We start from the raw sequence: 27,191 nt of genomic DNA, 5'->3' as shown, positions 1-27,191 counted from the left end.
AAATGCATTGATGACATAATAGCAATATGCGATTAGTATTTTGTAAAAACTGACACGTTGCATCAATATATATCTCTCTTTTCCAAAAGTTTGGAAAGTTGTAATTATGTTATATATTTGAGGCATTATTATGTTGCTTGTTCTACACATTATGTATATTTCGATGGTTGTCGCTACATGTTTAAGGACCAATCCCCAAAAGCTAGTGGAACAGTGTGTCCTGTGTGAATTTGTTCGGACCTGTTGGCTGGCTGCAAGGTCCCTGTAGCCTGGGAAAAGTGCAAAAGAACTAGGCCTGAGAGCCACAAGTGTCTTTATAAAGGCAGTAGGTAAGGAGCTGGAATCACTATAAGCTGAGGTGTTGATACCTGCTTGGGAGAGGAGCCGTAGAGGCAGAGGGGACATTACCTATCTGAAAGAAGGGAGCTGCAGCCTGGTCCAGGGTGGAAGAGATCCAAGTCAAGCTTCAGTGACTGAGTCTTCAGAGATACTCAGTCAGAATATGGGAGCTCCTCCACAGAGGGCAAAAATCTTAAAGGACCACTATAGGCACCCACACCACTTCAGCTTAATGAAGTGGTCTGGGTGCCTGGTCCAGCTAGGGTTAACCTTTTTTCTATAAACATACTAGTTTCAGAGAAACTGCTATGTTTATAAATGAGTTAATCCAGCCTCTAGTGGCTGTCTCATTGACAGCTGCTAGAGGGCTTGCGTGCTTCTCACTGTCAAACTTGATAATGCTTTCCTATGAGACTGGCTGAATGCGCGCGCGGCTCTTGAGGAGAGGAGGAGGAGGAGAGCTCCCCGCCCGGCGCTGGAGAAAGAGGTAAGTTTAACCCCTTCCTCTCCATCCAGCCTGGCGGGAGGGGGTCCCTGAGGCTGAGGGCACCCTCAGGGCACTTTAGTGCCAGGAAAACGAGTATGTTTTCCTGGCACTATAGTGGTCCTTTAACAGTTTAAAACATGTTGACATTAGGTAACCAATACTTTAAATGCCTGCTTTATTTCCCACTCCGGTTGAGGGATGCATCTAGTGCAGGGATAGGCACTCTAGATGTTGTGGACTGCACTCCCCATAATGCTCTTACACCCATAAGTCTGGCATTATGGGTGTAGTCCAAAATATGCATGCAGATGATCTCCCCCATATCAGCCATAGATGACATGTACTTGGATATTCCACTAGGGACTGCAGAAGCAACATCTATTCTAAAAGAATGATCTGAAAATGTTGAAGGTTGTATCAAAGCAATTATATGGTGTTGTGAGCCAATTTAAGGTTGAGGTAGCAAAGGGATATGGGCGCCACCATGGTATTTACTGAGTACAGATTAACGGTTAGAAATTCTGAACCAGGCAGTATTGGCCCAGCAGAAGGGGCGGTGGGTGGTATAAGAGTAAAACATTTACTCAAAATGTAGATTTTTCACCAAGTTCAGGACAGCCAGCATGAGGTGGTACAATCCCCACCTAGTGATGTCATGGTAGAGACCTTTTTTGTGTTTGAATTGGTTACAATATCTGGAGTCCTCTGGCGTAGTCCCTGCATTCATAATGAAACCATATTTTAGCAGTTTAACACTAAATAAGGGTCCCTGGCAGCCCACAGCCCTAACCCCACTGGAGGTATGGCTAAGGCAAAGATTGCACACATCTTCCAACCATACCAATTCATACCAGCAACAGGTGCTGTGATAGGCTGAAAATGGTCAGCTGTAAATCTCAACCATCACAGTTATCCATTGCTGCTCAGGTTAATGCATCCTCATTAGGCCGAGCAGCACAGAGTGGGGACTCATTTAACGTTCAATGGAATGATGGTGCCATGGGCTCCACTTCGATGAGATTAAACGGTTACAGTGCCTACACTGACCCTTTAAATTTACCTTATTATTTTTGCATCTGATGGAAAATTTACATCTACAAAAGCCACTCGGCTGTGATATAATAATAATAATAATAATAATAATAATTAATGACTAACAGGGCTATTGTTTACTAAATTGAGAATTAGAAGTGATTTAAAAATCCATTTCAAATTTAAGATCAAAATAGTTGAACTCGGTAAATTCTCTAAGTGCGCCTGGGTTTCAGTTTGGCGACTCTGGCCTTAAATTAAAAATTAACGTTGAATTCTCACTTTGGTGAATAACCCTGTAAATATTGCAAAATAAAACTGGCTCGGGTTTCACTGCAACTCACACTCTATTAACATTTTCATTCATATTGGTATTCATTTACACATCTGAAAAAGTCTGAAAAATATAATTAAAACCCTATAATATGCTTTATATCTCCCAGTATTGTTCCCAGAGCTCTGCCCGGCTGCCCTTTTAAAAAATGGCCGCCGCAGCCCTGAAGAGAAAAACGTGCGAAGCCGTAACTCCAATCCAGATAGCGCTCAGACGTGTCCCACAGTTAAGATGGCGGTGACTGGCCTACTGTACACTGAGGAGTTGAAGCCAAACTACGGTAGCCGGAAAGGTCCAATCCCCACCCCGACTCCTCCTCTTCCCACGGCTCCTGCTCTCCACCCCGGCAGCGGTGCCCGGATGTTCCCGTCTCCCTGTACTGCTGATAGAGAAGCTGACGGATCCATAATGGCTGCTCCGTCCTGAGAGCATAGAGAGGCCTCAAAGTGACAGCAGCTGCACCCCGGAGGGGTAAGATGGAGGGCATGTAGATCAGACAGTGTGCTTCTTATCACTCAGTCACCAACCTCCCCCTCTTCATGTGAAGCTCCTGAACCCCCCCCCCCCCCCCCCTGCCCCTCACTGCCTGATTGCAGTTACCCCTCTGTCCAGATTTACCCCCAATCAATCTGCATTGGTCCCCCAGAGACCTGCACCCTGCATGGATGTGCAGCAACTCCCTGGGCCTACACCCTCCTCCATAAACCTGCATTGCCTCCTGGGCCTAGTCTTATAGACTCTAGCCTTCCTGCCCCCTTGCCTCTCAGCTTCTTTTTTTAGCTGAAAGGCCCATCATGGCTTCTACCTCTCCCTGAAGTTACCTGCCCCCCCCCCTCTGCCGCCTCGCCCTCAAGCACCCTGCTCCACCTCTGCCGCCTCGCCCTCAAGCACCTTGCGCCGCCTTGCCCACAAGCACGCTGCCCCCTGCGCCGCCTCGCCCTCAAGCACGCTGCCCCCTGCGCCGCCTCGCCCTCAAGCGTGCTGCCCCCGCGCCGCCTCCGCGCCGCCTCGCCCTCAAGCACGCTGCCCCGCGCCGCCTCGCCCTCAAGCACGCTGCCCCGCGCTGCCTCGCCCTCAAGCATGCTGTCCCCTCCGCCGCCTCGCCCTCAAGCACCCTGCCCCCCCTCACACTCAAGCACCCTGCCCCCCTCGCCCTCAAGCACCCTGCCTCGCCCTCAAGCGCCCTGTCCCACTGCGCCGCCTCGCCCTCAAGCGCCCTGTCCCCCTGCGCCGACTCGCCCTCAAGCGCCCTGTCCTCCCGCGCCGCCTCGCCCTCAAGCGCCCTGTCCTCCCGCGCCGCCTCGCCCTCAAGCGCCCTGTCCCCCTGCGCCGCCTCGCCCTCAAGCGCCCTGTCCCCCCGCGCCGCCTCACCCTCAAGCGCCCTGTCCCCCCGCGCCGCCTCGCCCTCAAGCGCCCTGTCCCCCCGCGCCGCCTCGCCCTCAAGCGCCCTGTCCCCCCGCGCCGCCTCGCCCTCAAGCGCCCTGTCCCCCCGCGCCGCCTCGCCCTCAAGCGCCCTGTCCCGCCTCGCCCTCAAGCGCCCTGTCCCGCCTCGCCCTCAAGCGCCCTGTCCCGCCTCGCCCTCAAGCGCCCTGTCCCGCCTCGCCCTCAAGCGCCCTGTCCCGCCTCGCCCTCAAGCGCCCTGTCCCGCCTCGCCCTCAAGCGCCGTGTCCCGCCTCGCCCTCAAGCGCCGTGTCCCGCCTCGCCCTCAAGCGCCGTGTCCCGCCTCGCCCTCAAGCGCCGTGTCCCGCCTCGCCCTCAAGCGCCGTGTCCCGCCTCGCCCTCAAGCGCCCTGTCCCGCCTCGCCCTCAAGCGCCCTGTCCCGCCTCGCCCTCAAGCGCCCTGTCCCCCCGCGCCGCCTCGCCCTCAAGCGCCCTGTCCCCCAGCGCCGCCTCGCCCTCAAGCGCCCTGTCCCCCAGCGCCGCCTCGCCCTCAAGCGCCCTGTCCCCCAGCGCCGCCTCGCCCTCAAGCGCCCTGTCCCCCTACCGCCTCGCACTCATCCACCTGCTTTTCCCACACCACTTTCTCTCACCCCGCCTGTCCTATAATACTTGCAACCAGAAGACCATTTCATATTTAGAATCGTACCTTTTCAGATTAGTTTAAATGAACACTATAGCGTTGGGACTCCAAACATCAAACACTGTAGTGACCTGCTAACTAGTTGGCTTACTGGCACCACCCTGTGTGAAGGAGAAAAGTGAGTTTACTTTTTCTCCCTCGCTGCAGTGCTCTCAGCATGGCCAGCTTTGCCTTCTTGTCTGAGATTATCAGTCTTTATGGTCTCAGCCAATCCAGTGCTTTCTTACAGGAAAGCATTGTGAGGTTAGTGCGCATGCGCGGTAAAATACCACTCTGCGTCAATCCGCATCTTCTCATAGAGATGCATTGAATTAGTGCATCTCTATGGGAAGCGTTCACTGTCTCCATGCAGAGACATTGTGTAGCACTGACTCAGTAAGCACCTCTAGAGGCCGTCAGTTACTGCCTCTGGAGGTGTTCCGGGGCAGTAATGTAAGCACTGACTTTTCTCTGAAGTTATTGTGTCCCATTAGTTTTTATTTTATTTTTTTTTTTTATGTATTTTCTATCCACCCTGCTACCAAGCCTTTTCTAACCATAATACTCACAATGGGCCTGGTTTTTCAGTTTTGTGGCCATCAGTTTTATTAAGACACCAAAGCTTATTTTGTGTTTTATATGTCAGCTAAGTATTGCGTTGTAAGCGTGGTTTTTGTAACTTGTTTCACCTTACATTGTTAGTCATATGGTGTTTATTTTCTTGTTTTGTTGTTGCCTAACTTTATGGAATATGTCTGTGCTATAAAAATAACTAAGGTGCTATGTGAAAGATGGAGGTGTGATCTAGTAGCATGAACGCTATAATTGGCATCTGTTTTTTAGTGCTCTGCACTTGTATGAAAGTAGAAGACGAAATAAAGAGAGGATTTACTTTAAATGTTCTGGCTTTTTAGCTTCTGCAGTGAGCTCTGTTGAGACCGAGAAGGGACTCTTCTTTCATGACTCTAACACATCTCACTATAGGAGTGCTCTGCAAATCACAGATTTTAAGTGGCAGGTGACATACAAACAATTGAACTTTTTTGAAGAAAAAAATTTTTTTTAACTTTCTTTTTCACCTTAACATCAATGATATTTGATATATTTAGAGCTTCCCTTTTGTTAAAATAAAGTTGAAAAAAAACCTTTTTCAAGAAGTAACTGCTCTCCACCCATGATCAATTCGTATGCTTCTCATAGACAAGATTTGCAGACCCAATGTGCTCCAATCATCATCTTCTGGAAATCTGATGCTTCTCACACATAGAAGCACTGAATCCATGAGAAACCCTATTGGCGTTTGACCTATTAATGCGGTCTGTGCGTAATGAATATGAATGTGATGCCCTTTGAAAATCGAAGGTCTTTGCCACCTTGGTACAACTTCAGAAGTTGTACAACAATCTTTCTTGCACTTAATGACAGAAGTACTTTTTGTATTTTTTTTTTTGCTTTTTGTACTTAATTGCAATATGCATTTTTTCTTCTTTATTTCACCAATACATATTCTGACTTTTTTTTATTAATTTTTTTTTAGGACAAAATGGGTTTTAATTTGATGTGACCTACATTTATAAATTCTCATTTAATATTAAAAAAAAAAAAAATACAAAACAATTTTTTGGCAATCATAATTAGTGCAGCTTATGAAAAGCAATGGAAAATTTTCCTGATTTACGGAGTACGTATTTTGTCTAGGATTTCCATTTATTTTGAGTTACAGCTCGCAAAATACAAGGTATTAAACACAATTTCAATGTGGAAGAATTTTTGAATATGGTATATTTGTCTTGTGCGTTTAATAACCATCACAGAAAACAAAAATGACCATACAAAAGAGATCTCAGGCTATTATCTAAGGGTATTTGGACACTTATTTAGTAATGTTCTAATCTCTGTTAAATACTGTAGGATTGATGGATTTGATTGGCCTACCATTTGTGAAAGGAGACATTTTATGGACTCTCATATGATGTATATTGTGCCTTAACGTTCGGCAATGTTTCACCAATTTCTTTGCTGGGTATGTGTTGTACATTTGATGTGCGCTACTGTGATAAAGTTCCCCAAATTATGCCCAGTCACAACTTCTGAGTAAAACAATATGCCCAATGTGAGACCAAGACACAATTTTTTTTTCTTCTATTTTGTGAAGTGTTAGTGCTGTACCAGAAATGTGTTAATTTTCATAGATTGTGTTGAAGGGTCCGTGTTCTATTTTGGAGCATTTTAGCAGGTTGCCAAGTCAAACTACACCACAAAGGTTTACCATTTCTGAAAGAAGGCACACCAGGGTATTTCAAAATGCATTTGGAACCTTTGTGTGGGATTTTTTTTACTAGTTTGTACCAAGTGTAGTAGTGAGCATTTTATTTTCTGCCGTTTTGAAACACACTTTAAGGCTTTAAGATTTTATTGTATATTTTGCAAATCCTTTTGTGCTGTGGCAGTATAATACTCCATACGAGGCTCAGCTTTGTCACCTGAGTACAGCAATACCGTGGTCTATGGGTCTAAAGCGACTCTTTAAAGTGGAAAGCCCAGGGTACATATGAATGTTGAAAGGGAAAGTTTGAGGCACACCAATTTCATATTTTGCCCAAATTTGATGCTTTGCCTATGTCTCATTTTAGAGCCTGTTAGCGGCACATGATTGCAAATTACACCTGTTGTACAATTATCAAAGGGTACCCAGTCAACTCCATCATGGACAACACCAGGGGAGTCATGTGTTTCTTCTGTGGGTCTTGCAGAGTCGGGCAAAAATGAAACTCTGCATTAACCTGTGTCAATATTTGAAGCACTGTCTGTCACCTCTGAGTCCGCTGTCCGAATTCTGTAAGCCTCATTGACAGTGAACTTCTGAAGCATTTTGAACTGTACACAAGACCTTTAAAAAAAAAAAAAATTTCACGCTTAACCACTAACATGACAGTTAACACCTCAATTTCCCATGAACTATCACCCACCGCAATTAACTAAAAAATAATAATAAAATAGTCAGCAGTCAGAATTTTAGCAGTCCTCTTCATCTTTAAACAGAAGATCCACTAAATAAAAGTGACCTGCCTCAGTTCTTCTGCTGCTAGTTCCCACTGATGGTTTCCTGCTGTGGCACTCAGGGAGCAGCCCTAAAATCAAGTAAAGTATGGCAGGGCTCGACAAATCCCACGCGACTAGGAGTTCTGTCCTGGCGCCTGGGTATTTGTCAGCCTGTTAACTCCGAGGCGGCTGGCCGGCTGTGGGAGTGTGGAGCTAGACAGACGGGCAGCCAGCTGTAAAGAATGGGGGCGGCAAGGGAGCTGTAATCTTCTTGCTGTGCTCCCTCGCGCTCTCTGCAGTGATGCTGGGAACAGGGATATGACATCACTGCGGCATCATTGAACACCGCGTGAGGGAGCAGAACAAGGGCTTGAAGATCACAGCAGCCACACTGTGTCGGTCACTGAGTGTGTCTGTTTAGGTGACACCATGAAAATTGTGTTTTTACTCACCTTTTTCCCCACGCTGTGCCAGTCTGTGAGGAACGTTTAATGCCTCCATGCAGAGTGTGGAGATGCTGAATGTGGGTTCTGCGCAGAGCTGAGGTAGGAAGCACTTTAGTCGCTGTCTAAGTGACTGCCACTAGAGGTGTTGCTAGCCAGCAATGTAAAAACTGCATTTTCTCTGAAAAGGCAGTGTTTACATTGAAAACCCTGCAGGGACACGCTATAGACACAAGCACCCCACTACATTAAGCTGTAGTGGTTTTGGTTACTATAGTGTCCCTTCAAGAATTTTATTTTTGTAGCCTGAAAATAAAGCTTTGTTAGTTTAAAAAAAAACAGTCTCCTAACTTTTTTTTATTTTAAATCTGGCTCCTAGATTCAAAGCAAATTTGTCACGTTTAGAAGTATGGCTGCCCACCAGTATTGGACAGGTCAACTCCCGCCATACTGCTTAACGCAGACTGGCACCCGTTTTGTTTCCCGTGTGCCAAGAATTGCAACCCTGCAAGTGTGTGTTCACTGTGGATTGTTAGAATGAACACATCCTTTTTATCTTTGTACTTTAGAGCCAGTAGAGAGCAGCTGTTCCCCCTTTTAAAATCTTTTTTTCTGCTTGCTTTTGGGAAACCTGTATGACTTTTTTGATTCATGCTACAGACCACAGTATCAAAGTAGTGAAGCAGTTTAAGCATTGGTATGCTATTGTAGTAATTGTCTATATACAGGTGGTACCCCTTGTTTAGTAAGGGGTTAATTAGGTCTCAATTTTTCCACTAGTCCTAACTATATCTGGGCCTCCTGGGGAATCCCGGTGGCTCTAACTCCACGTTAGGATACTATTGTAATAATCGTCTATATACAGGTGGTACCCTATGCTGCAGTCTGTTTAGTGATCACTGCGTTTAGTCTGATCAATAATTTCTGCATGGCCACTCGCCCTCAGACCAAACCGAGTGATCTCAGACTCTGGGAACAGAGAAGTAGAGGAAGAGTGAGTGCATGGCAGGTACACACACAGCTACACACACACACACAGCTACACACAATAGCTGACGTAAAGTCATAAAACAGTTTTTTGTGTATTTGGGTCGACTTGAAAGTACTGTTGTTTGTTTTTTTTAAACACTTGATTATAATTTGTCAAGGGGTCTTATCTGAAACTGCCCTTATTGATGAAATCACAGTTTATTTTGCGCGGAATAAATATCAATGGCTTGGGCCATCTGTGCTTTGTTCTGTTGTTTTCCCTGTGTCTGCGTCTCTCCGCTGCTTGATTCTTGTGTTTGTGCATTTCTATATGTGTGCCTGTATCTTAGTGCTAAAAGCTTTGTGTGTTTCTCAGTCTCTTGTATTGCTGTTTTCTTTATGTCCGCATCTATCTTTCTGTCACACTGAATACGTTCTTTCATTTGTATTGTTTTTATGTTTGTTAACTTATCGATTTACTGCATCAGTTTTATTTATTAGCCTTGGGAAACCCAACACATTACGGCAGGAGGAAATTAAAGCTCAATGGCCAAGATTAATATATAAATAGGTCACAATTGGTTAACTTGGAAAAGGTAGAATTTCTCTCTCTCAAAATTTTTTTTTTTTTTTTTAAAGGGGGGGGTGGTACAGGCAATGGAGCAATAAAAGGAAAAAATAGCCATGGTCACAAATTAATTCCATGGCACAGCTCATGCTCAAAATGCAAGTAAAAGGATCTCTCTGGTTTGACATGGAAGGTACATCTTGGTGAAAACCGACATCGTAAAGTGTCCAAATGTCCCGTGTTCCCAGAGTATCCGGCAGTAATCCACCAGTATTGCATCTCCTGCAAAAGTAAGTTCATCAGATGAACACAGACCAATCTGGTACTTATTTGTCCATACATTGCAGAATCTTTAACCAGGCCTGGTTGTCCTCAAGACATTCATGTTATGTTAAACTGTGAAAGTGTCTTGCCGGCCAGTGGTGATCACCTCCTTTACCTACGTTGTTTAACGGATTACTCCAAACAACATGATCACTTCAGTAATTTGAAGTGGTCATAGTGTCCAAATTCACTGTGTGCTGCGTTTCGCTGCACGTGAGATGAGATTACCCCTTTGCTGCCGGAGGTGCAATTACATCTATGGCCGCTTCTTCAGGCAAATTTTGATGCAAAGATTATCTGCCTACAGAGATGATCAGGGGCCAAGCAGGACCCAGGCAAGAGGTGTGTCCCATGAATGGGGAATGGGGTCCTTTTGGCATGCTGTAGTGGTTATGATACTTCAAATAACTTTTTAGAGCACCTCTGTCAATCCCTCCCACCAGGTATCCCAATAATCCGGAATAACCTTTGCTGAATGTTTCCAAATAGCAACACCCTTACAATGTCTCTCAAGAACAGTGGTCAAGAGTAAATGGTTCTAAGCCAAATCTTCTGCTTGGCAAAAAGGTTTAATATTGTGGTGTAGTTGGAATATTACTGATATTATGTGCTAGGTACATGAGTGATGTTATAAGCCTCACTGCACCAAGCACCTGGTAAAAGACATCTAGAGGTAAAATATGTGTGTGAGGATGGCACACTTTGTACCGTGACTTACCATCTACTTTCTTACTCGCTTGATATAGATCAAAATATTGATCTTTTATCATATTCAGAGGAAGCCCAAATTATTATTTCAAGTGTATTTGAAGGAGTGTGAATTCAGACACCAGACAACTGTTTCTATTCAAAATAAGCCTCTGTCGTTTATTTTTCAGTTGTGTTTCTATACATTAAAAAGTAAGTGCTTACTTGCAAATATTCATTGGACAGTAGTAGAAAGGGAGTGAAAGGGTGAAAGGAGTACAGATAAGACATAGGGATGAACATCCTGTACATATAACAAATAAGTTCAGAGAAAGAACAGACTGATTTAGAAGAGACAGCTCAGGTGGGGGCTATCTGCTCCAGGGACTAGACATATATAGTCTTAAGTGTCGTTTTAAGCATCAAGCATTTCCTGATTCCAAGTTAGCCAATTTTAATATAGGATATCATAATATGACACCTATAAGCTTGAACCTTGGAATCAAAGTAAATTCTATCACACTCTGCACACTCTTTTTTTTTTTTTTTTTTACTTGTACTTCCCTAGTACTTCAACCATCACTATTGAACAATGGATTTTTCCAATACTTTATATAGAACTTTTTTTTTAAAATATTTTTTTAAAAATATATTTGGATTTCCAAAGAGAGAGCTTATGTGGAACTCAATGCTAGCTTCAAGTTTTTGGTTAGATTTGCAAGACGACGAACAATATACATGTGAGGAAACAATCAAAACAACAGCCTTATTGCTAGGATGACAAGGTAGATCAACCACTCCAGTTGGTCACAAATTTGTCATTGTGCACAGTCAGTTTCAAAATAATAAAAACGAGAGATCTTCATGCTAAAGATTTGTACAAACCTAAGAATAATTTGGGACCTGTCCATAGTGAAGTCTAGTGCTTGGTTCTGTCTCTTAAACTAATGTATAGTGTGTGTGTGTGTGTGTGTGTGTGTGTGTGTTTGTTTATTATAATATCATTTTTTTTTAACATATTGATACCTTTTATTGGATGTTTTAATAAGTATTAGGAATGTAGGGTTTAAGTTACGTTTGTGTTCTGTTCGCTGTGTATTTTTTCACTCCAAATTTTTAGGTCTATAACTCAAATTGCTTTTGAAAAACCTTCTCTAGGTTTCACGCTTATTCTTCTTTCTTTCACCTTTCAGAGCTGTTTGGTTGGAGGACGAATCCTTAACGTGGACGGTGGGTGGGAGGAGTAGGAGTAACTCATCCAATTGTGGACCTCTTGTGATGGCCCACCTTAAACGGAGAAGAGACCAGGCCTGGCCAGAGGAGAAGAATGACCGAGTGCATGGATTATACAGTTTGCACCGGATGTTTGACATTGTTGGGACGCACTTAACGCACAGAGATGTGCGTGTCCTTTCGTTTTTGTTTGTAGACGTTATAGACGATTATGAAAGGGGAATGATTCGTAGTGGAAGGGACTTTTTGCTGGCTCTGGAGAGGCAAGGGCGGTGTGACGAGACAAATTTTCGACAGGTTCATCAGCTCTTACGAATAATTACTCGTCACGATTTGCTACCATATGTCACTTTGAAGAGGAGGCGAGCGGGTGAGTTGGTTATTGAGAAATTGCAACTTTGTAGCTATATAATCAAAACGAATTAATCTGCAAAATGTTCATAACCATTTTATGAAACGTGAATCCTCTTCTGTCAACAGTCTTTTTGATGAATGATGGTATCTTGACATTTGGTAACTCAATATTGAGGTGGATAGGAGAAGGTCGAGCTTATTTTTTATTTTATTTTTTGCCAGACTATAGTCATGAGTGACTCTTTAAATTATTCTGTGGGTTTTGTGCAGCATTGTCCATTAAAAATAGTAAGTGGACCGGGATTGGCAGAAACATCTAAGCCCCTTCCTGTTTCTAAAGAAGTTGTAATAATTGTTTGTAGCCTTCTATGTAATAACTAAATCTATCATATTATGGCATGCCCTTTCTAAAAATTGTGCAGTTCCATAGGATTGGAAGGATATCTTTTATCATAGTGTTATGACATCATTGTTTGCATTATTGGGGGAGGTTTCCCAAGGCTACCAGGTGTTGGTAATAGAGAAATGAGGGAAAACTTCAAAAATTGATTGCTCATCTTTTCTATTCTTGACATGGACAAATCCTTTTCTTTCCCATCTCACAGTGTAATATAAACCGTGGTACATTCTTTGTGCCGTTGCTGCTGTTGTACTATGCCTGCATTCTGAAAGGAATATACATCCACGCCATGTTGCAAACAAAGGAGGGATCTGCACTCTAATCGCTTGTAGACCTCGGTACACTGTACCTAGGGCTGGCAAACCCCCATTCCGTTTAGTGAAGACAATGTAGTCCAGGCACTCGGGGTTTTCTTCAAACAGCAGTTTTAGTGGAGAAACACGGCAAACACAGGCTGTTTTTTTTTTTTTTTTTTTTTTTTTTTTTATGCTGTTTGCCATGTTTCTCCAATAAAACTGCTGTTTAAAAACAGCAAGACCATGAGTGCCTGGACTACATTGTCTTCACTGTACATCCATGCCAGACATGAACTGCAATCTACATAGAATGAAGCTTCTAATATCCCCTACGCTCCTAGTTTCTCTATTCCCCCAGAGGCTTTGCACTGCTCTCATCTGGACTCACCACCGATACCCCACCAAGCAGGATTGTACACATGATAAATGAACACTCTAAGTCATGGTGCCATGGCGACTAGGAATTTTGCCCTGGCACCAGGAATTTGTCAGCCCTTTAGCTAAAGTGAACAATGGAGCTGGCCGGCTGAGGGAGCAGTAATCTTCCTGCAGTTCCTCTCTGCTCCCTCGTGCTGTTTAGTGATGCTGAGAGCCAGAATATGACGTCACTCTGGCCTCAGTATCACTACAGAGAGCCCACAGGGAACAGAGGAATGGCAGGTAGATCACCTCTCCTTCGCGCAGGAAGAGAGCAGCCTCATTTGACCCCAGGGGAAAATCCACTATGCTCTCCCCAAAATAGGAAGCCTGGGTGGACTGAAATGAAAAGACACATGTCTGTCTGTGTGTATGTGTCATGAGAGGGGATTTTAGTCACCTTTTTTCCCACGCCATGCTGGTTTCGCCATGGCCGGTCCCGCCTCCATTGGTGAGGTTACCAATATTTATGATCTCATTGGAAAGCATTGGGAGTGTATTGCACATGTTTTCTATGGGTAACATTTAAAGACTCCATGTAGAGCGTGGAGGCGCTGAACTGATACTGGACTCTCTATTGACTGTCTGAGTGACTGCCACTAGAGGTGTTAGTAGAAAAGGTAGTGTTTACATTAAAAAGGCTACAGGGATAGGCTATAGACACCAGAACAACTACAACAATTAAAGGACCACTATAGGCACCCAAACCACTTCAGCTCAATGAAATGGTCTGGGTGCCAGGTCCCCCCTAGTTTTAACCCTGCAGCTGTAAACATAGCAGTTTCAGAGAAACAGCTATGTTTACATTGGGGGTTAATGCAGCCTCTAGTGGCTGTCTCCCTGACAATTACTAGAGGCTGCTTCCGCGATCCTCACTGCGAAAATTGCATTGAGGACACACTGACATCCATAGGAAAGTATTGAGTAATGTTTTCCTATGGTCGGTTTGAATGCGCGCGCGGCTCTGGCCGCGCATGCACATTCGGAGCTTACGTCGGCAAGGGGGAGAGGAGCCTGGCGCTGGATTAAGGTAAGTGGCTGAAGGGGTTTTAACCTCTTCAGCCTAGCAGGAGGCGATCCCTGAGGGAGGGAGGGGTACCTAATAACCCTATAGTGCCAGGAGAATGAGTTTGTTTTCCTGGCACTACAGTGCTCCTTTAAGAATTGCATTTTTCTCATTGAAAATTGAGGTTTGTTCATTTACAAAAAAAACTGGCTCCTAACTTTATTAGTTGACTCCTAGATTGAGATTCCAAACAAATGTGTCAAGCCCTGCCCTAAGCATTCACTTTAAGAACATTTTGGCATAAACCAAGGGTCTTCCTTGCACAGATGGACTGCCCCTTTCTTATCTGCATTGATAATGTTGAATTAACCGTTTTGTCAATGTCCGTTTTGACTAGCTTGGACTTGATTGGCTAAGAGTGCTGCATTACATTGCTCCACGTTATTAAAAGGATTCTATAGTGTAAGGAATACAACGTTGTATTCCTTACACTATAGTTCCCTCTGGCACTCCCACCCCACTCCCAGCATGTTAAGGGTTAGAAAAAAACAAAATACCATTAATCCAATTTTTGCGCAGATGTCCTTCGCGGCTCCGCCTCCTGCGTTGGAAGGGCTAATGCACATGTGCAGTGAGCGCATTAGGCCCTCCCCATGGGAAAACCATGCGTCAATGCTTTAATATGGGGATTTCACGGACGCTGGATGTCCTCATGCTGCAGGCTACTTTCCCTGCTACACAACAGTATCAGCACTGTTCAACAATAGATGGCTATTTTACAATAAATAAACTATCCTTCCGTTATTTCTGTTATTTTATACAACGGCGTAACATTTTGCAACAGGCTTGTTCAAATCATTGAGAATGTGGTAACTTGAAAGAAAAAAAAAATGAGTATTGTGAATGATATTAAAGCGGAACCGACATTTAGGAAATTCAAACTAAATAGAGAAATATTTTCGTACCCCTGGTCACTACCTGGTATTGCCGCAGATGGAAGTGTGTTTCATATTTTCCTCCTCTTCACTGACCGCAAGCATTAAGAGAAATGAGAGAAGGTAGCAATGTAATGAGCTTATAGGTGATATTTCCTGTTTAAATTACGAGGGAGGTTTTAGTGTAACATAGATGGAGAATTTTGTATTTTTGTGATGAAACTGAACGGGTCTTCTAAGATAAGCTTATGGATTGAGTTTATAGATAGATTACCATCAGTTTCTTAAAGGGTTAGTCTAAGCATCATAAGCTCTTTGCATAATTGCAGAATGAATGTTGTTTTGTGCAGATAGCTGTGTCTGAGGGTGAGCTATAATTGGGGTTTACCAGATCCACCATGTTTTCAGGGACACATATCATGTATATTAGGGCTTGACTAATTTTTTTTTTTTTTTATAAAACAAACAAAGCTTTATTTTCAACTACAAAAATACCATTCTTAAAGGGACACTATAGTCACTAAAACCACTACAGCTTAATGTAGTTTTTCTGGTGCCTATATCCTGTCCCTACAGGCTTTACATAAACACTGCCTTTTCATAGAAAAGCTGGTTAATGACAGTCACTCAGACGCACACTAGAGTTGCTTCCTGGGTCAGTGCTGCACTGTGCAGCACCTGCATTCAGCATCGCCAAGCTCTGCAGGGAGATGCATTGATTCTATGCATTTCTACAGGAAATGCTGACTAGTGCATGCGCAATAGCCTCCTAAATGCTTGGCGGAGATGATAAAGATTGATTATCTAGCCCTGGAGGCAGGGAGACCAGCAGTGAGACCGGCACAGTGTTGGGGAAAAAGGCGAGTAAAAACACTTTTCCAATATGATGTTAGAGGGGTAGATTGGCACATCCACTGACACAAGGTTTGACGCAATGTAACACACACATTCACTGACTGGCAGACACATTCTCACACTCACAAAGTGTTTGTTTATTTATTTTTTTACATTTAAGTCCAACTGGCCTTCCTACCTATTGGAAGAGCTAGAGTGGATCCTTAACCTGGGGTCCAGTGGAGATGCTGTGATTCTGTAATCTTCTTGCTCTGCTCCGTCGCACACTGTTTAGTGAGGGCGGGAACGGAGTGACCTCATATCCCGGCTTCCGGGAGCAGTGTTAGAAGAGCTTGAAGGTTACAGCTCCTCTCCCGCCGCCCGGCTACATTTTCTCTCGTCCACCTGTCTGCATTCTCCTTCAGCTGGTTGGCCACTGTGGCTGAACTGGCTGAAAAACACCAAGGCACCCGGACAAAATTTGTCGAGCCCTGATGTATCCCTATTGATGGGCAGCACACGAGAAGGGTTGCCCTGTAGTATGTAGAATTCGGAAGACTGTGTATAAGATTCAGCAATGAAGAATTCCGCATAATATGCATTATACATTCTGCAGTGTAACCCTTTTCGATCATTTGAATAAATATGAGAAAACTGTGTCCCTGATTTCTAAATTTAAAATTAAAGAAAAATATGACAACCTTTGTGAGCTGCCTTGTAGCAACAATTAGGCAACCAAGAACACTCAGTTGTGGATTGTCCGTGCCAATTCTGTCCCTATTATTCATGTGGTGTGCAAGGAAGAAGCCGTGCCTCTTTAAAACACAACCTAGTTCACTTCACCTTATATGGGGCTATGTATAAATTAAAGCGGCACTGCCACAAAAAATGTTTTTACTAAAGATACATAGAATCTTTATGGAATACTGATACTGACTGTATTGGAATTTCACTGAAATGCCAACCCCGTCAGAAGATATACTGAGACAAAGTAGGGACTACTTGGTCTCTGTTCCTCCATCTGACACGTATAGATACTGGGCGGAGCTACCGCCGTTTTGGAGTGTCAAGCCCTCCAAACGGCTCCGTGGAATTGGCTTTATGTGTGGAAGGTCTTGTGGGACCCTCCATAGACCATAATGCTGTACTCACATGAATGTGCGAGAGTACAGCAGTGCTGTTTGCTCCTGGCGCTGAAGTGCCAGTAGCTGAAGAGGGCCCGCTATGTTCAGGCAAGTAGAACTCGCCTTTGCTAATTCTACAGATGGTGACAGTGCTGCTTCAAATTGCTGCTTCAGTGTGGGTTCTATAGTTTATAGAACAATTCCGGTCATCCCATGTGATAATTGAAACTGCCGGTAGAGGAAGATAAGTTTCCTTTTGGACATGAGATTACGGCCCTCATAGACCAGAATGAAAAGTTCCTAGAAGGATTCTCTCATACTGGTTTGTGAGTGGCCTGCTTTGGGCTGCAGGCAAATACACTGATAACTAATATATATTAGTAGTAGACTACAAGCACCATAACCACTACACAGTGGGCAATTGAAAGGAACACTGTTAGAAATATAAAAAACATACTCCATAAACGTGGTAGTATGCCATGTCCCTAACTTATTAGATTGCCCCCACCTGCGGGCATGAAAGGGTTAACACGCTTATTTTTCCACTTGCATGTTTCCAGTGCCGAGGTTCCTTGCCTCTGTATCGGTCTCCTCCTCCTGTGGTGTCATGCTGATGGGGGTAGATAATGCACATGTACGGTGCCATAAACCTTCCCCATAGGAAGGCATTGATTTAATGATTTCCTATGGGAATTGGAAAACATTTGACGTCCTCCACTCCGTTTGAGTCCAGAAAGCGCCTCTAGATGCTGTCTGGAAGACAGCCACAACAACATTGTTTTACATTGCCGGGTTGGGGTGCCTATAGTGTACCTTTAAGTAATCAAATGGGTTTTGGAAATGAATTGACCACTTATCTGGGGTACGCATGTCAACCTCCTCCAGGAGAGCCAGAATCTCACTGATCTTGCCCAGTGGTGCAGGACTTGGCTGGTTCTTTTTATCCACACGTCACTGACCCCTTTCAATGCCAAATGTCACTTCCTATGCCTTGCCAGGCAGCCACATTGGGAACATGTCACTTCACCATTCATATCTATGCATATGCTTCCTTCCTTATTCCTCTTCCTTGTGATCTTTTCCAGTGTGTGGGGTCCTCAACTCTGATGACTGTTTAGTTGAGCTGCATAGAGCTGTACTTCTATCACTGACAATTGAAGGTTCCACTCAGCTCACACTATAGTCTTTGCAGAATGTTGGGCGTAAAGTCACTTCAGCTGAATCTTCTGGAAAATATTTGAAGCTGCATGCTGTGTATAACCATTGAGGACCATAAAAAAAAACCCATACAACAGGGCTTGACTTATTTGCTTGGAATCTAGGAGCCAGCTAAAAAATGGAAAGTTAGCAGCCAGTTTAAACGTCAAAAATAAAATTATTAAAGGTACACTATAGTCACCAGAATCACTACAGCTTAATGTAGTTGTTCTGAAGCCTATAGCCTGTCTCTGCACGATTTTCAATGTAAACACTGCCTTTTCAGACATTGCTGCCTAGTAACACCTCTAGTGACAGTCACTCAGTCCGCAACTAGAAGTGCTTCCTTGGTCCGTGCTACAGTGCATGGAGTTGCTGAATGTTCCCAATAGAGATGCATTGATTCAATGCGTCCATATGAGGAGATGTTGATTGGCGCAGCATTGCGTAAATGTATACCTCAATACTAGCCTTTGTGTAGCTACTTGTAATTAAATAAAGAATGTCAAAATCTAAATAACAAAAAGTTGGTATGAATGTGGGAATATGAACTTCAGCTTTACTATTGCAGCTCAGAACGGAAGCAGCACAGGTGGGGGACAGACAGGTAAGTTCCTTAATGGTTTGAAAGTTTACTGTCGAACCCTGGGGATTTCTGCCTCTACAATGAGCTCTAGTGGTTATGGTGCTTAGGAGGACGCCCTTTAACCGGTGGCCTTCCACAATATGCAGCAGCTGGTTAAGAAGGTATCCAAAGGTATTGTATGGCAGAGCTTCACAAATCCCAAGTGCCTGGTGACCAGCTGCCTGAGTTTGGAAGTGGGCAGGGGGCTCATGGAAAGCGGAGGCGGGCAGGCAGCTCACGAACAGCTGAGGGAGACGGGTGACCAGCTCGGGCAGAGTGGAGGCGGGGATGGAGCTGTCATCTTCCTGCTCTGCTCCATCACGCGCTCTTCAGTGATGCTGGAAACTGATGTCACTCTGGCCCGGGCAGGGCGATGGTCAGAGCAGCACCACTGGAGCCCAGGGAAAGCATCTAGCTCACCCAAACGTAGGGACACTAGGTCACTGCCAGTGAGGAAACTAGGGCAGTATGTACACTAATCTGTTCGCCAGGCACTCTCCTCAGAAAACTCTTCCCATAGTGTCTCACTTTCTCGAAGGAAGGTATTTAGTTTCTGACTTGGGCTGTTAGTGTCTTTTATGTATCACACAATCCACTACAGGTGTCTTATGCCTCAACCAAGAGCTCTCAGAGCTGTTAACATAATCCTTCCCAATAACGTTCGCTCATGGGAACTGAAACTATCGATGGGTCTAGAAAGCAAAAACACCCAACGATCCAAGTGGATGGACCTATGGAATAATACGAGAGGCCGTTTTGCGAATATCTAACCAAATAAGTACATGCGGTGGTACGTACGCCTGTGCCCACACAGGCTCCCACACAAATTCAAATCCATTTTCCCCCAGGTGGAATAATTTTACTGGTGTTACATACCCACATAATACTGCACTGCACATTCATACCAACTTATACCAATCTAGAAATATAAAACCTTGGCTGAGAGCTGACTTCTCTGCCACTTTAGAGTTTCTCATTTAAGTCCTCCTTTTAGTTATTTTATTCAATCTTGCTCTCTCATTCCACTAGGGAGAGGTCCATTAAAGGAACAATCCATATACCATAACTACTGCAGGCCTCTGGAGAGGATATGGTACCAGGAGTGCCGCTGTCCCAGAATTATCAGTTTAAGTACAGTTTGACTCTATTTTTCTCAAAGCTGAAGAATCCAGTTGTCCGTGTGTGTTCAATAAGGCTACGTATTTAGTTTATTCCTAGGCTGAGAGTGACACGGCATTGCGGGCCATAGTGGCAATGGTGCTGGGGGGGGTTTGAGCTTTACAAATGACTGTACCGAATATCTCTTAATTCTCTTAATGCTAGCAGATCCTTACATGTCTATGTAAGTGGCTTTCAGAATGCCCCATGAGCCAAATTAGCATGTTTCTGGATATTTGTGTGTGCAAACATGAAATGTGTTCCTTTCTGTCTACCCAGTGTGTCCGGACCTCGTAGACAAATACCTCGAGGAGACGTCCATTCACTACGTCACGCCACGGACAGTCAGCAGTCCAGAGTGTAGCACCCAGCACCCTCAAACATCAGGTAAGTCTCCGAGTGGTGAGGGACAATCCTCAATTTATACATTGCAGCATTTCTATTAAGTGATCACAGATAACTTACTCCCCACACTTGTGAATGGGAATCCACTCTGGAGTAGAACACCCTGTAGCAGCTATCGCAGCTCCTGCCCTTAACCTGTATCTGGCCAGCCTGGTCCTCACTAGACCCCAGGGAAGCCATCCACACTGCTATATATTCACAGAGCTGCAGAATTAGCCGCCCCCTCCCCTCAAAAATACAAATAGCCCACAATACACCACCACTGACCTCCACATACATGCACACAACACCCACAAGCAGCTGCACACATACCACCACCAAACAAAAGCTTTCAATACTTACCTGATTCCGAACTGTTCTCCCTTGGCTCTCTGCCTCCTGAAACGTGCGTGAGATAAAGTGGTGCTTATAGAGTCCTTTAACATAAAATTCAGTCTGAATCCTGAGGAATGAGCACCACTCCTTGAAATCATTAGGGCACTGGTGAGGGTATTGCACATGTCTACCTTTCTACCAGTTATGTTCTTTCACTCTTTCAGCTCCTCCTCAACACCCTGTGGTATGTTCCTCTACCCCTGGACATCCTGTATGCACTAAAAGGCCAGGCAGAGGAAGACCACCATTAAGCAGCCAGAGGAAGAGAAGAAAGTCCATTACACCAGATCCAAAGGAAAAACAGACATGTGGTATGTGGACATGTCCAGTCACTCATTGCTTGATGCTGAATTTTCTCTTCTCTAACCCTCCATAATGTTATGCTGGATCACAATGCCCTGCTCTCCAATGGATTTTATAAACAGGGATATTGGAAATCTTGTTTGAAGAGCAGTGATGTGCAACAACACAAATAGGCATGTGTAACATTTAGACCGTGACGGCACTACACATGCATGCGTACCATTACAGTATGTTAGAGTATGATACCCAGAGGGCTTAAAGTCGTGGCTTGAGGCTGCACTGGCAAGTCTTCAAATTAATAAAACCATTGCGCTTTGGGAAAACTTAGATGGGGGATGTAACAAAGGTAGGCACTGTAACAACTTAATCTAGATAAATTATAGGGAGTGCAGTGTTGCTTTACGTTACACATTTTGTTTGATGTGTTCAAAACAAAAGGAAAAAGCTTTGATGTCAAGGTCAAACATTAAACTGAATTTGATTGTCACACACTTTGTTTTTACCATAGATATCCGCCTACGGGTCCGAGCAGAATATTGTCAACATGAGACTGCACTTCAAGGAAACGTGTTCTCCAACAAGCAGGACCCTTTAGAAAGACAATTTGAACGGTTCAACCAGGCCAACACCATCTTAAAATCCAGGGACCTTGGCTCTATTATCTGCGACATCAAATTCTCTGAGCTTACATACTTAGATGCATTCTGGCGCGACTATATAAATGGCTCATTGTTGGAAGCCCTCAAAGGTGTCTTTATAACAGACTCTTTAAAGCAAGCTGTAGGACACGAAGCTATCAAATTGTTGGTCAACGTGGACGAGGAAGACTACGAGGTTGGCCGCCAGAAATTACTTAGGAATTTGATGGTGCAAACTTCACTGTGACGCTAACTAACACTTTAGGTTGTGTTTACTAAGCACAGCTAAGCTGTACATCCCTCAAAGACTTAAATGCTGCTTAGTGAACATGGCTCTTGGAGTCCCCTTATCCTTATTATTTTTGAGTACTTTTTTTTTTTTATATATATAATTAAAAGGTAAAAAAAAACAATCTAAGTAATACAAATGTATAAATATATATAATGTAAGCACTTTGTTGCTTTCAAGCCCGTGAAAATGAGGAGTAGACCGGTCATCCAAGCTGTTAATACGCTGTGCACCTTTAACATTAACACAAATATATATATAAAATGTATATGTATGTGTAATGTATATGCAAGGTGGAGAGATTTCTGTAGGCTTTTTCGAGAGAGGTTTCGTTAACACATTGACATAATTTTTTTTTATGTTTAGAATATTTTTTTATTTTTTTGTACTTTGTCATAACAGATTATCGAACATCCCCTCATAACTGTCACACTGTTATCCCTCTAAGCCAGATTTAAATGTCTTTTAGGTTTTTCTTTTCTTTTCTTGCAGTCAACCAAATACTGCAATTCTTTCTACAGATTTGGGAAAATAATCATGTTAATTTATTGTAAAGCATATTTTTTTTTATTATTTTTTAAGGAAAGAAACCCCTATTCCCTCCTCCCCACCCCCACCAAAAAAGGTAAAAAAATTGAATAAAACTGTCCTGTAAGACTCATGGGTAGAGGTTGTGTACTCGTGGCCAACTGTGCTCTACTCTGACCAGCCTAGAACATTTTAAAGAATTTATCATGTTTTCCAGTGTGATACGTAGAAATGTGCCTCTGCCTTAATTTCATATAACCTGTGTCACCTCATATTTATCTGTGCTGTGATTAGTAACATTTGTTACTTCACCTCTGGTCCGTCAGAATGTCCAGTTTTATAAGACAATAATCCTTTTTCTGATTGGTTCAATGTATTTAACCTAATCCTGGCCACATGCATAGAACAATTTTACCTCAGAGAACTTTACTGAAGAACGTAATGACAATTGATATAGAACTAACAAAAAAAAAATAATCAATTTTTGTTTTTAAAAGAAAATGTTGACATTTTCATTCTCTGCAATGTGACCTGTAAAGTTGTGATTACTTCAAATGTTCTGAATTCTGTTTGGCAGATGAAATCCAAAATGGCCACGTGTCCATATACTTCTCCCGAATTCTCCTACAACTATGGGCACTTAAAATGTTCACACCTTGTCGCTATATAGACCTGATGCTGCGTGGTGTCTCTTGGAACTGCATAATAATAAAAGTCAGGATGTGTTGGTCCACGTGGAGAAAACTTAAAAAGAACTGATTGTATGTTATATTCAGGATATGTGCAGAAAATAAATAATGGACCGTAATGGCACGTTTTATGATGAAACTGATTTATTTTGAATAGAAGGATTTAATGTATGTGATTGTCAGATCTCAAACAATGTCTTTTTGTCAGTGTTAACATATTTTTATCCCTCCCTCACGTTTTTGGCTGCTTAGAAAGAGTAAAATATTTGTAATTCAACCTGCAATTTTTTATTTTATATATATTATATATATATATATATATATTTTTTTTTCTCCTCGAGTGGCAAGGAATGGTATATACAGCTCACTGATCTAAAAGTTTCTTGTGTGCTAGAATTTCAATTAAATGTTTCTATTCCACTTTTAATTTTATTTTTCCTTTGGCGAATCTGCAACCTTTTGCTCTAAGCAGTTGGTAAGTCCTGCTAAATCTAGGCTCCAAATAAAACTGTCTCAAGAAGTGGGCTTCCAGAGTCATGTTCGGTCTTATTTGTGTGATTGAGTATATGCACAAGTGTTATTTTGTTGGGTGGAAGTGTAATACCAGTAGCTTTATAGGGTCGTTCCTACTTTATAGCAAACTGGAGAGAGACAGCAGCACTCAATATCCTAGTAAGCGGCATTTGTGAAACCAGAGACAACCTTCTTCTCTTCCTCATGACCACTTACAATGGAGGGCTTAAATATCATTTAATCATGGGCTCTGCTGCTGCAAACTCTCTTCCCATTGTAAATTGGAATTATGTTGGTAATTTATTTTACTCTCTCTGTGTCAGTGGGAACTGAGAAAATTACTGGCAAAGTGATTGAAATTCCTTCAGGTCCCACTGCATAGCGCTAGTGAAGTGTTTTTAAAGTAGTAAAATGTGATATTTCAGAGTTATTTAGTATATCCTATATACACAGTACAATTTCTATAAGACAACTTATGTACTGAACATCCCAGGTGTGCATTGAATGTGACATGGCTAACCGTGGTTTTTTTTTTTGTTTTTTTTATCCCAACCTCTAAATCCTGTATAGCGGGAGCATGCCCAGTTGGATTTACACTGATCGGCCACATTAAAACCAGTTGCCTAATATCATGTAGGTCCTCCTTATGCTGCCGCCGCTGCCAGTTGCCTAATATCATGTCCTTATGCTGCCGCCTCTGATGTGTTGAGGCGTGACTGCCACCAGATTTCTGAACTTGTCCGGTGGTATCTGTCACCAAGACATTAGCAGCAAATCCTTTAAGAGTTGCAAGTTGGGGCCTCCTTGGCCTGGAGTTGTTGTTCTAGCACTGTTCACAAATAACCAATCTGATTGAGATCTGGGGAGTTTGTAAGCCAAGGCAACACATTGAACTTGCTCATGTTCCTCAAACCATTCCAGAAACTTTTTTTTCAATGTGGCAGGGTGCACTATCCTGCTGAAAGAGACCACTGCCATCAGAGAACACCATTGCTATTAAATGGTGTATGTGGTCTGCAACAACCGCCACGTAGGTGGTATGTGTCAAAGTAACAACCCAGGGGTATATTCATCAGAGCATAACTGCCTCTGCCAGCCTGCTCTTTTCCCCATAATGCATGTTGCTTATATTTGTTTCCCCCCAAGGTAAACAATGCACATGCACCAGCCATCCACCTGATCTAAAAGAAAAACGTGATTCATCACAACAGACAACCTTCTAACATTGCTCTTAGGTCCAACTATGACTCCCGTCGCCGTTGAAGGTGCTTTTGGTGGTGGACAGGTGTCCTAATGGGCACTCTACTGTCTGTGGCTGCAGCAAAAATGCAATGCAGAACACTGTGCTCTGACACCTTTCCATCATGGTTAGCATTAAGGTTTGTAAGCAATTTGAGCTATAGTAGCTGTTCTGTGTAATTGGACCAGACAGACCTTTGCTCTCCTGTCCATCAGTGAGCCTTGGGTGCCCATGAGCCTAATGCTGGTTCACCGGTTGTTCTTCCTTGCACCACTTTTGATACCTACAAACTATTGCATATCGGGAACAATTCAAGACTTGCTTTTTTGGAGATGCTCTCGCCAAGTCATCTAGCCACCCCTTCACTCAGTGTATATAAATATTTTTTGAGCAGTTTAACACTAACTACTAGTTCCTGGTCACCCACAGTCTGCCCCCATCCTCCCTCGCAGAAGGTATGGATAGCCATACCAATTCATACCAGCAAAGTCCAATACAATATGCTGAAAGCCAGCAGCTGACACACTCGGTCAATCCAGAAACAAGACTGGATTGGCTGCCAGGGACTGTCATTTACCATTAAAAATGGTTTAACAATGAACGTAATGTTTGTGCCAGGGCACTCCAGACAATATAACAACTTGAATGCGATAAATCAACCTTTTAATCTATCCTCTCTGCCCCTGCCCTTTCCTTTACTTCATTTGAAGTTCACACTGTCTGCCTTTTTGAAGCCCACTCCTTTAAGAATTGCTGTCATCTATCTCCCCCCCCACGTCATCCTAGACTTTTCATTGAACACTTTTCTTCCTAGCTAGCCCACTTTCTCTCCTCTAGCACTCTCTCCCTCATACTTGTGGACATTAACATCCCAATCAACAACCTCAACTGCCCTGATGCCTCCAGTCTGCTCTGTGTAACCTCCTCCTTTGGCCTCACTCAGTTGTCTACTTCAGCAACTCATACAACAGGAAACACTCTTGACCTCATCTTCACCAATCTCTGTACCACCTCTAATCTCTCCACTGTTCCATTTCCTTTGTCTGACCAGCATCTGCTAAGATTTTTTTCATCAGCATACCCCGTACCCAAATTTCACCACCCTTAACGCTCTAATCTCGCAGAAACCTCAACTGCCTTGATCTCCAGCATTTCTCCACCAAACTCAAAACTCTCATTTTACCTATCTCAAATCTAACTTGCCCAAACTCTGCTACCTCACTCTACAACTCAACTCTCTCCTCTCAACTCGACATCATGGCACCTCCTACAATTAAACGCAGCAAGCGCCCCCAATTACAACTCTGGCACACCAAGCTGACCCGTCACCTCGAAAAATGTTCCAGAACTACTGAACGCTGCTGGAGAAAATCTTACTTCCTCCACTATAAATTTATGCTGTGCTCCTACAGCCTGGCTCTTTCTTCTGCAAAAGTAAATTACTTTAACACCCTCATCAGTACGCTGTCCCACCAACCCAAACACCTATTTCACACTTTTGATGCTCTTCTTTGCCCCTTTACTCCCCCTCCTACCACTTTGTCCGCCACAAACTTTGCATCTCACTTCACTGAGATCTCTACAATCAGAGAAGAGAGCTCTAATTTCTCATCATCTCCTATGAATACATCACCCAACCCCACTCCCTCCACCATTCTACACTAATTTGCACCTGCTACAGCAGAAGAGGTTTCTGCTCTGCTCCTGTCCTCCTGCCCCACCACCTGTTCCCTCGATCCTATTCCCTCGTATCTCATCCACACTTTGTCTGCCTCTCTTGCTCTTCCTCTCACTAGAATTTTCAATTTCTCCCTTTCCTCTGGCACATTTCCTTCACCCTTCAAACATGCAACTGTAACCCCGATTCTAAAAAAAAAAAAAAAAAAGCCAAATATTGACCCCAACTCCCCATCCTACTACCGCCCTATCTCGCTACTGCCATTTGCCTCCAATATTCTCAGGAGAGTTGTGTACACCTGACTGACTGACTTTCTCGAATCCAACTCTCTGCTTGACCCCCTTCAGTCTGGATTCCGCGCTGGTCATTCTGTCGAAACGGCTGTGACCAAAGTATCCAACACTTTAATTGCTGTTAAATCTCGCGCACATTACTCTATCCTAATTCTCCTTGATCTTTCTGCTGCCTTTGACACTGTTGAAAATCAACAGCTTCTTCGCATTCTCTGTAATTTTGGTCTATGGGATACTGCTCTCTCCTGGTGCTCCTCCTACCTCTCCCAGCGCTCTTTCAGTGTTTCTTTCTCTGACTCGGCCTCCTCCAAACTACTCTCTGTCTGTGTCCCCCAAGGTTCTGTCCTTGGTCCCATACTGTTCTCTATTTATACTGCC

At 43.5% G+C, this 27,191-nt stretch overlaps 1 protein-coding gene across 1 annotated transcript; it reads left to right on the top strand.

Moving 5' to 3' along the window:
• The first annotated feature begins 2,466 nt into the window (after window positions 1–2,466).
• Window positions 2,467–23,208, top strand: DEDD (death effector domain containing). Its single transcript, XM_063439520.1, has 5 exons — window positions 2,467–2,663; window positions 11,477–11,886; window positions 20,142–20,249; window positions 20,807–20,953; window positions 21,454–23,208. Exons 2-5 carry the CDS (start codon window positions 11,562–11,564, stop codon window positions 21,828–21,830), a joined length of 957 nt encoding a protein of 318 aa, XP_063295590.1. The 5' UTR covers window positions 2,467–2,663; window positions 11,477–11,561; the 3' UTR covers window positions 21,831–23,208.
• Window positions 23,209–27,191: the final 3,983 nt, after the last annotated feature.

This window comes from Pelobates fuscus, chromosome 13 (genome assembly GCF_036172605.1).
Source record: "Pelobates fuscus isolate aPelFus1 chromosome 13, aPelFus1.pri, whole genome shotgun sequence".
Lineage (NCBI taxonomy): Eukaryota > Metazoa > Chordata > Amphibia > Anura > Pelobatidae > Pelobates > Pelobates fuscus.
This window is presented reverse-complemented; position numbering and strand designations above follow the sequence as displayed.